Consider the following 9,603-nt stretch of genomic DNA (forward strand, 5'->3'; position numbering starts at 1 on the left):
ACCTAGAATTAGGGTTTTTAACCTACCTTCTATAAGTTATGCCTAAAGGTGCAATTTTGACCATGGTCAACACCCTAGGCAGCCCCTCTCCCTTGCCATTTCTATCCTTCACCCATCTTGCCCACCAAGGCACCCCTTCCTATAAATAGGATGTCTTGCCTCATGTATTTTAACCTAGATTTTGAATATATTAAAGAAACTCTGCTTGAGTGATTAGTAAGCTTTGTCTCCTAAATGATTTGGTCTTATCTTAAGTGTGTGAGCATTTCAAGTGGCGACTCTTCCTTCACTTATCTTGGAGTTTCCCACCCTCCAAGTGGCATGATCATCTTCACCATTTCACCATCCCTCCATCCTTCCTTGCACCATTTATGTTACTTGTTATGTTCTTGTTTATGTTATTTCCCTATGGTCATCTTCATTCATTCTTTACTTCACTTGTTCTTTAATTTCCGCCCATTCATCATAATCACCATATACTTGTGTTCTTCCTTTTGCCCTCTAGAAGTGAACATTCACACTTAACCACTTGGTTAAGTTTGTGTCCAGTGGGGATCTTCTTTGGGTTATCACCTTGCATTGATAAAAATAAAAAAAAAATCATAAACAAGAACAACCAATTAAAATGTGCAATCCTAAAACCAACAAATAGCATGTGGTAATCAGAGCATGGTTCTAATTGTGCTTATCTTTTAAGAGTTCATTTTATGCCTTTAATTTTCAGCACATTTCAATTTTGCTTTTACCTTCAAGCAATTTAATTTCCACTTTACAATTCAGCACCTTTCTATTCCGCCTTTTAATTCCTTGTCACTTACAATTTCGTTTTTTATTCATTAAGCACTTTAAACTCTGCTTTTGAATTTTTGTGTAAATTATTTGTTTTCCTTACCTCATTTGCTTGAGTCTTATGTTCTTAGTGTTCTAGGAGTCTTTAAATCCTTTCTATTTATTTTTCTTTTAATTGTGAAGAACTAAAAACAACTAGAAATTTGTTTGAGTAGAAGTTTATGTAGTTCTAAATAAAGAATTCAAGTGATCATACGAATTGAATTTCAATCTATTGGTGAAAATTGAAACTGAATTAAAATATGCATGCCAAAATTATGGACATTTTGAATCCATAAAACAAAAGCAAAGACAAAAAAAAAGTTTGTGCAATTCACTTTTCAAGTTCAAAATTACTAAAAACGGGATTCTTTTTATGTGGCAAATTGTTTTCATATTTGTGGAATTTTATCCTTCTTACTTTTACAATTTCTAAGAAAATTAAAACTTCATAGTTAAAAGTTTAAGTAAGTTTCTTTGAGTCTTCATTCGTGCTTTTCTTGTTTGTCTTCTCAAACTTTTATCACTATCTTTTCCCATTCGGTTTAGCTTTCTTTCTTTTAAGCTTTTCTTGCTTGTCTTTCAAATTTTCTTAAGTTTTGTTGTACAAATATTTGGTGAGCAAGTGTAAGAGCTTTGTTGTCTTTCACTTGATGTGTTTCTACCAAGTGTAGACTTTTTTTTAGAGTGCAAATCCTTATTGAATGCATTACAATTCTTTCCTTCTTTACTAAATAGCCTAGTGATACACATGAGGGTTGGATAAGATTTTTTTTTCACTAATTGTTTTTTCCTTTTTGTGCAAAGTATGACTCATTTGCCTTCAGGATAATCTTCAAAGTCACAATCTCCTCAAAAAGGCATATCCTTTGGGAGAGCTTGCAGACACCAAGAGGACTTTGGCCCAAAAAGAAAAGGAGATGAGCGCAACTAGTGGAAAGGTTGCAAAGATTAGAACCGACTCAAGAGAGAGAAATTAGAGAAAGGAGATGGGAACCAACAAGAGCCTCTAGAAGTTACACACACTATGGGAGTCAAGAAGAAGACCAAGATTAGAGAGTGCATAACTTTGACGAAAGGCGCCATCAACACCCACCACCAAAGCCTTCTTTTCCTTTTATAAAGTGTACCGACCAGGTCATCGCGTGTGATGACGTGTCTAGCACGTGACTACGTGGGGCGTGTTTAGCAGAACACGTGGACTAGAGAAAGGCGAGTGGTCCAGAAGCTAGTATAGTCGTCGCTCGTGGAAGCGGCGTGCTACAGCGTACATGGTCGGTTGTCGCCGAGATTGTATGACATCGACATGTTAGACAATGGGCGACCGGGTGGCCTGACATCGCCGCGAGAAGCACATCGCCGGATTTCCCAGCAAGCTTAGTTAAGGTTGCTGGGATCTCAGAAGAGTAAGTCCAAGCGTGTAAGTCCAATAAGATGTTTGTTGCGCTACCATGGGGCATGGAGGTCGGGTAGGTTGAAGGGAACAGCTTGCCCATCAACGACAAGATTCCCAGAGTGGACATTCGCTGGTGGCAAGGTTCCCCCAGCTAGAACATGCATGGCGTAGCAATAAGGAAGGTGCCACTAACGACAAGCGATGTCACAGAGATGGTGCACTTTGTTGCATCCGACACTCGCCTTGTCGGGGGGTGTTCCAGAGCATATTACGTGCTAGATTACTCCTTGAATAAGAGACTTAACCGCACGACTGGTTACTACACAGAAATAACGTTCAAGTTACCCCAACCCAGATGGCGACATGTGTAGGGCTGGATGCTACCTGCTATCCCAGTCCAGATGATGACACGTGTAGGGTTGGATATAGTGTGGAAGTGGCGCTCGAATTACCCTAGCTTAGATGATGACACGTGTAGGGCTGGATGCTACCTCCTATCCCTGCCCAGATGGTGATACGTGCAGGGTTGGATGCGAGCCACGCGTCCAAAAGCATAACGGCCTGGAAATAGAAAAAACCTAGCTATAAAGGTAAACTTAACAGAATTTGCAGAGATACGTTTTTCATTACGGCTCATTGCTAGGGTTGTGTGCACTTTAGTACGGCTCTACAAAGTATATTTTTCTCTGAGTTTTGGGTGTTCATGTCACTGACTTGAGCATCGGAGCGCCATCGGCCGCAGAGGCGCCATCGTGTGTTTTGCAGGTTCTGAGAGAGGCTTTCATGGTGTGGACGAGAAGGGCACGTGGCATGAAGCTGGTGAGCAAGATCGTGACGAGGCAACGCTCTTGCGCTAGGTCAACCGGTAGGAACATCTGGATCCCACCGTGGGGCCGTATAAAAGGTGATTCCCAACCACAGTTCGAGTTTGTTGAAGTCTTGGTGTTTTCTGTTCGATTGCTTGTTGTCGCAGTCGGTTTTCGAAGTTCTACAGTTCGATTGGAGTTTCTTTGAGTCTCTGAGTTCACTGATAAAGGATGAGGACAACGCGGTCTAGTTCAGTCGCGCCGTCAAGAGATGAAGATGTTGTATCTATGACACAGGTCATGGACATGATGAAAACGCTGCAGGAGAACGTGGCTACATCACGTTCTGAACAGGAGAGGATGCACGAGGTGCTGGTGGCCTCGCAAGCTAGGAATGAGGAGCTCAACAGGGTTAACGAAGAGCTGTGAAAGGCTCTTCAAGAGCGAGAAAAGCGTGCGGTCGGGGATAGATCTGCACCCCCATCCCCACCGTGCAGCTTCCCCATGCCTTTTTCTCAAGAGATCATGGACTCGGTGGTCCCGGCTAATACGGTGGCGGTGAAGGCATCTTTCACCGGTGTGGAGGACCCTGAGGCCCATCTCACGGCGTTTCACACCCAGATAATGCTCTCGGGGGGGTCGAACGCAGTCTACTGTAAGGTGTTCATGAGCACTCTTAGTGAAAGAGCGTTGGACTGGTTCGTCAGTTTACCTACTGGCCATATTACCACATTTCAACAGTTTTCCAAGATGTTTGTTGAGCAGTATATAGTGAACAAGGCACCACCATTGGTGTCTTATGACCTGTTCGACGTGAGGCAGTACCAAGGGGAGTACCTGAAGGATTTCTTGAACAGATTCGGAGCTCAGATAGTCCGCTTGCCAGGTAAAGACGAGGAAATGTTTGTACGTGCCTTCAAGAAGGGTGTGTTGCCCGGACCCTTTAGTGAGTCGCTTATCAAGAGTCACCTCGCCACGTTCGCTGAAATCCGGCGACGTGTCGTGGCTCACATCGCCGCTGAAAGCGAAGTCTCCGAGAAAAGGGGAAACGTGGCCCCAACTAAGCCACGCGCCCAGACGAGGGTCCAGCTGCAAAGAGTAATGGAGGCAGCGGCGGGGAAGAGGGACCAGAGGATGCGTCATCCTTATGACCCTAAGAAGAGTAAGGGGAAGGGGTTGGGGCGGCCCAGAGAGACTAATCGCCCACCAAGGTATGAGTTCGTGATGGGTTGGCTGATCTGATCGCCATCCCGAATATTGTTGCCAGGCTCAAAGTGCCTGAGAAGACGACAGAAAAGGTTTTGGGTCCAAAACCAGACGCGTGGTGTGAGTTCCACAAGAGCTTTGGCCACTCCATCAACTCGTGTTTGGCTTTGGGATACCAACTCGCCGAGTTGGTCAAGTGTGGATTCCTGAAAGATTACTTGCTGGAAAAGCAAGCGGGCCAATCAGCAGGTTCCCAACCGGCGGGCAATGAAGGACAGCAGCACGAGGTGCCCGTTCACGGTGAGATCCACACAATAGCTGGTGGATTCTCAAGTGGAGGGTGCACTGCATCTCAACGCAAGAAGTACGCAAGGTCGGTGATGTCAGTGGAAGTTTTTGAGGATCACTCACCCGACGTGGACATCACATTCACCAAAGGAGACCTTAGCGATGTTGTACCTCACGACAACGACCCTATTGTGATCTCGCTTGTCACAGCGGGAAGGACTGTCCACCGGGTGCTGGTCGACCAAGGAAGCTCGGCAGGTGTAATGTTTTGGCCGACTTTTGAAAAGTTACAACTGTCCACCGATCAACTAAGGCCATATGGGGGATGTTTGTATGGTTTCGCCGGCGATCAAGTGGAGGAAAGGGGGTATATTAAGTTAAGGACGACCTTCACTGATGGTTTGGCCTCACGAACAGAGAAGATCAGGTATCTTGTTGTAAACGCTTCGTCGACCTACAACATACTGTTGGGAAGGCCAATGCTCAACAGAACGGGAGTTGTGCCTTCAACAAGGCACATGAAGGTCAAACTACCGTCTATGGAGAGTTTGATCATCACCATCTGTTCTGACCAAAAGGAGGCGAAGAAGTGTTACGAAAACAGCCTCAAGAACAAAAGGTTTGTATGCCACGTAACCACAACGCCTCCCCCTGGCACGGAGCCTGCACGGGAAACCCTGCGAGTGCTGGATACGGCGTTGGAGCTGGCCGCCGAGGGTGACGTCCCAATGGAGGATATCGAGACGAGGTCCGAGAGCGCCGCTCGGGTGGAGGGGGAGAGAAACTGCTCGGAGACCGCCAGGGAAGCAGGTATCGCAAGGGCGCTGCTCGCCAGCGAAAAGAAGCCTCAGCCAGTGGAGGAATGGCTCGAAAAGAAGATCAACGGCAAGACGTTTAAACTGGGGAAAGCCTTAGACAGCGAGACACAGAACCAAATCGCCAATGTGATAAGTAGACACCTGGATGCATTTGCGTGGTCCGCTTCAGACATGCCGGGAATCGACCCCGATTTTTTGTGCCATCGCTTGGAAATGGATCCTCAATTCAGGCCCATCCGCCAGAGAAGGAGAAAGTTCAACGAGGAAAAAAGGCAGGCGATCAAGGACGAAACGCAGAAACTCCTCGCAGCAGGCCACATCAGAGAGATCCAATATCCAGAATGGCTCGCCAATGTCGTTTTGGTCAAGAAGAGTAGCGGAAAATGGCGGATGTGTGTTGACTTCACAGATCTGAATAAGGCCTGTCCAAAGGATTCTTATCCTTTGCCGAATATAGACGCCTTAGTAGACAGTGCATCAGGGTGCAAGTTACTCAGTTTTTTGGATGCCTTCTCAGGGTACAACCAAATCAAAATGCATCCCATGGACGAGGAAAATACTGCTTTCATGACGGAAAGGTCGTGCTATTGCTACAAGGTGATGCCCTTCGGGCTGAAGAACGCAAGGGCCACGTACCAAAGGCTAATTGACAAGGTGCTCGTACCTATGCTCGGGAGGAATGTGCAGGCATATGTTGACGACATGGTCGTGACGTCCCTGGAAAAGACCAAGCACGTCGCCGATTTGGAAGAGTTGTTCGTAACCATAGTCAGGTACAAGCTGAAACTGAATCCTGAAAAGTGTGTTTTCGGCGTGGAGGCAGGAAAATTTCTGGGATTTCTCCTGTCGGAGAGGGGGATCAAGGCCAACCCCGAAAAATGTGCCGCCATACTGGCGATGAGGAGTCCCGCAACCGTGAAGGAGGTGCAGCAGCTCACGGGACGGATGGCCGTTCTGTCCCAATTTGTATCTGCCAGCAGAGAGAAGGGCCACCCATATTTCCAATGCTTGAAGAGAAACAACAGGTTTGTTTGGACGAGGGAGTGTGAAGAAGCTTTCATAAAGCTCAAAGAATACTTGGCGAGCCCGCCAGTTCTATGCAAACCTCAAGTAGCAACGCCCCTCAGGATGTACTTTCCATAACTGAGAGAGCAATAAGCGCGGTGCTCGTCCAGGATCAAGATCAGGTCCAGAAACCCATCTATTTCGTTAGCAAGGTGATGCAAGGCCCAGAAGTGAGGTACCAGGCCTTGGAAAAGGCGGCGCTGGCGGTTGTATTTTCGGCGAGGAGGCTGCATCATTACTTCCAAAGCTTTACAGTGTTGGTAATGACCGACTTACCCATCCAGAAGGTTTTAAAGAAACCAGATGTAGCTGGAAGAATGGTGAAGTGGGCGGTGGAGCTGTCGGAATTCGACATCAAGTACGAGCCCCGGGGACCGATCAAGGGGCAAATCTTCGCTGATTTCGTGGTCGAGCTGTCTTCCGAAACAGCGCAAAACGCCAAGGATGACTTTCGTTGGGTGCTCTCGATGGATGGGTCATTTAACCAGCTGGGCAGCGGGGCTGGGGTTATTTTGGAGGGACCCAACGGTGTGTTGATAGAGCAATCACTGAGGTTTGCTTTCAAAGCAAGCAACAATCAAGCAGAGTATGAGGCTTTGATCGTCGGAATCCTGTTGGCAAAGGAGATGGGGGCGAAGGTGCTGATGGCCAAGAGTGATTCGCTGTTGGTCACTGGACAGGTGACTGGCGAGTTCCAAGCCAAAGATCCGCAGATGGCAGCCTACCTGGAGTACGTGCAAGAACGGAGGAGATCTTTCGCTTTGTTTGAAGTGGTGCATGTGCCAAGAGAGCAGAATGCCGAGCTGACTTGCTAGCCAAGCTTGCCAGTTCGGGCAAGGGGGGTAGACAGAGGACCGTTATTCAAGAAACTTTGAAGACTCCTTGGGCTTTTGTCGCAGATCACCAGGTCCTTTACGTTTGTAAATCGACGGAAAGGGCGGCAAAGGGCCATAGATCTCTAACGCAGGAGACCTTAAGGACGCCGAGGGTCAGGGCACACCCAGCGAAAGAGGTAAGAACGATGCAAGTTTGCACTATCCACGAGCCAGATACGTGGATAACCCCATACCAGCGCTACTTGGCAGATGGCGTGCTTCCAATGGACTCAATGGAAGCCAGAAAGATGAAGAAGAGCTCCAACAAGTTTACCCTCATTGACGACGAGCTGTACAGGTTTGGGTTTACACACCCTCTGCTTGAATGTGTACACGGAGAGAAGTGCACGAGAATCATGGACGAGCTCCATGAAGGGATTTGTGGGAGCCACATCGGGGGTCGAGCTCTGGCGACAAGGACTGTCCGTGCAGGCTATTACTGGCCCACAATGAGGGAAGATTGCAAGAGATATGCCCAGCGCTGCAAACAATGCCAGCAGCATGCCGATTGGCACAAGGCGCCCCCAGAAGAGTTGAAGTCAATCTACAGCCCCTGGCCGTTCCACACGTGGGGAATCGACATTCTGGGACCTTTCCCGTTGGCGATCAGGCAAATGAAGTATTTGGTCGTGGCGATCGAATACTTCACGAAATGGATTGAGGCAGAACCAGTAGCCCAGATCACCGCGCACAAAATCCAGAGTTTCGTGTGGAAGAATATTGTGTGTCGTTTCGGCGTGCCCAAGCGTCTAGTATCGGACAACGGGACTCAGTTCGCAAGCCACCTGTTGAAGAAGTTGTGCGAGGACATCGGGACACAACAGGTGTTTGCTTCCGTGGAACACCCGCAAACGAATGGGCAAGTGGAGTCCGCTAATCGGGTTCTGCTGAGAGGATTGAAGAGGAGGTTGGAAAAGGCCAAGGGGTCTTGGGCTGAGGAAGTTCCCCGTATAGTGTGGGCATATCATACCACTGAGCAATCGGGAACCCACGAAACCCCGTTTAGTTTAGTGTATGGATGCGATGCGATGATTCCAGTCGAAATCCAGGAAAGCTCGCCGAGATTCCAGAACTTCGTGGCGGAAGACTCGAACGAAGAAAGGAGAATGAACTTGGATTTGCTGGACAAGGTTAGGGAGGAAGCGCGAGTGAAGGCCGAGGCAGTAAAGAGAAGAGTTGAGCGTAAGTACAACTCCAAGATAAAGCCGAGGCAATTCAAAGATGGCGACCTGGTGATGAGGAAGGCCCACCAGTACGAGATGGAAAACAAATTGTCACCCAAGTGGACAGGACCGTTCAGAATAACTGAAGCACTCGGGAACGGCGCCTACCGCTCGGAGACGCTGGAGGGAGGAGCGATTCCTCGCACTTGGAATGCCACCCATCTCAAGTTTTACTACAGTTAAGGCATTGTAAGTGGCAATTAACTCGAACAATTTAAGATGTATCAGTACAAACAATTTTTGAAGGGGGCACTCTTTTTTCCCTAAGGAGGGTTTTTAATGAGGTCACCCAGTAAAGAAGGTTTCGAAGTTTATCGAAGTTTCCTAGTTATTAAGTTTGCATGTTGTTTGACTTTCAAGCTTGTGGGGAGAGATTTTATAGCCCTTGTGTAGTTTTAAAAATGGTAAATCCAAACCGCATGCATCCAGTACAAAATTTTCGAAACATGAAGTTTAAAACCCTCATCGCTACCCAGCGATCGGAGGCGCAAGTTTAAGTTTTAAGTCCTCATCTCCATATGGCGATCGGAGGCACGGGAATAAAGTTTTTTAAGTCCTCACTACCTCCCGGCGATCGGAGGCACAAGTATTAAATTTTCTGACCTCCACCAGGCGAGAGAAAGAGATTTAAAAGACCTCCTCGCCTTGAGCGAGCGTAGGCGAGAAAGAGATTTAAAAGACCTCCTCGCCTCGAGCGAGCGTAGGCGAGAAAGAGATTTAAAGGACCTTCTCGCTTTGAGCAAGTGTAGGCGAGAAAAGATTAAAGTCCTCCTCGCCCTGAGCGAGCACGGGTGAGGACAGATCACAAGACCTCTTTGCATGAGCAAATCGAGGCAAGTTGAAAGCCCTCAGTGCATCCAGGGGAGGAGGAGATGTAACCCCTGGGCAAGTTGAGGCATCAGGAAAAGTCCTCCTCACCCTCGAGTGAGTTCAGGCAAGATGAAACTGAAAGGTCAGGGGTGTTAATAATCTTAAGTGCGGGAAAGAAGGGTTGGGAAAGAACCCTTTCCCCCTTGAGTGAGACACCAATATTGACCTAGTAAGACCAGTTAAATCGGAGGTTAAAGGATGGTTGGGGAAGGTTCGCAGAGGGCACCT

The 9,603-nt window shown here is 47.7% G+C and overlaps 2 protein-coding genes across 2 annotated transcripts; both read left to right on the top strand.

Moving 5' to 3' along the window:
- The first annotated feature begins 3,555 nt into the window (after positions 1-3,555).
- Positions 3,556-6,485, top strand: LOC137825309 (uncharacterized). Its single transcript, XM_068630983.1, has 3 exons — positions 3,556-4,241; positions 4,298-5,475; positions 5,860-6,485. The coding sequence occupies exons 1-3, from the start codon at positions 3,556-3,558 to the stop codon at positions 6,483-6,485; spliced, it is 2,490 nt and encodes an 829-aa protein (XP_068487084.1).
- A 389-nt stretch (positions 6,486-6,874) lies between these two features.
- LOC137825310 (uncharacterized) lies at positions 6,875-7,222 on the top strand. The gene has a single exon (XM_068630984.1). It carries the CDS (start codon positions 6,875-6,877, stop codon positions 7,220-7,222), a length of 348 nt encoding a protein of 115 aa, XP_068487085.1.
- The last annotated feature ends 2,381 nt before the right edge of the window (positions 7,223-9,603 follow it).

Source organism: Phaseolus vulgaris, chromosome 8, assembly GCF_000499845.2.
Source record: "Phaseolus vulgaris cultivar G19833 chromosome 8, P. vulgaris v2.0, whole genome shotgun sequence".
Classification (NCBI taxonomy): Eukaryota; Viridiplantae; Streptophyta; class Magnoliopsida; order Fabales; family Fabaceae; genus Phaseolus; species Phaseolus vulgaris.

Coding starts and splice junctions, on each gene's coding strand:
- LOC137825309 (XM_068630983.1), top strand. CDS start 3,556: ATGGACTCGGTGGTCCCGGCTAATACGGTGGCGGTGAAGGCATCTTTC. Junction 4,242..4,297: donor GAGACTAATCGCCCACCAAG/GTATGAGTTCGT, acceptor TATTGTTGCCAG/GCTCAAAGTGCCTGAGAAGA. Junction 5,476..5,859: donor CCAAATCGCCAATGTGATAA/GTAGACACCTGG, acceptor ATGCCTTCTCAG/GGTACAACCAAATCAAAATG.
- LOC137825310 (XM_068630984.1), top strand. CDS start 6,875: ATGGATGGGTCATTTAACCAGCTGGGCAGCGGGGCTGGGGTTATTTTG.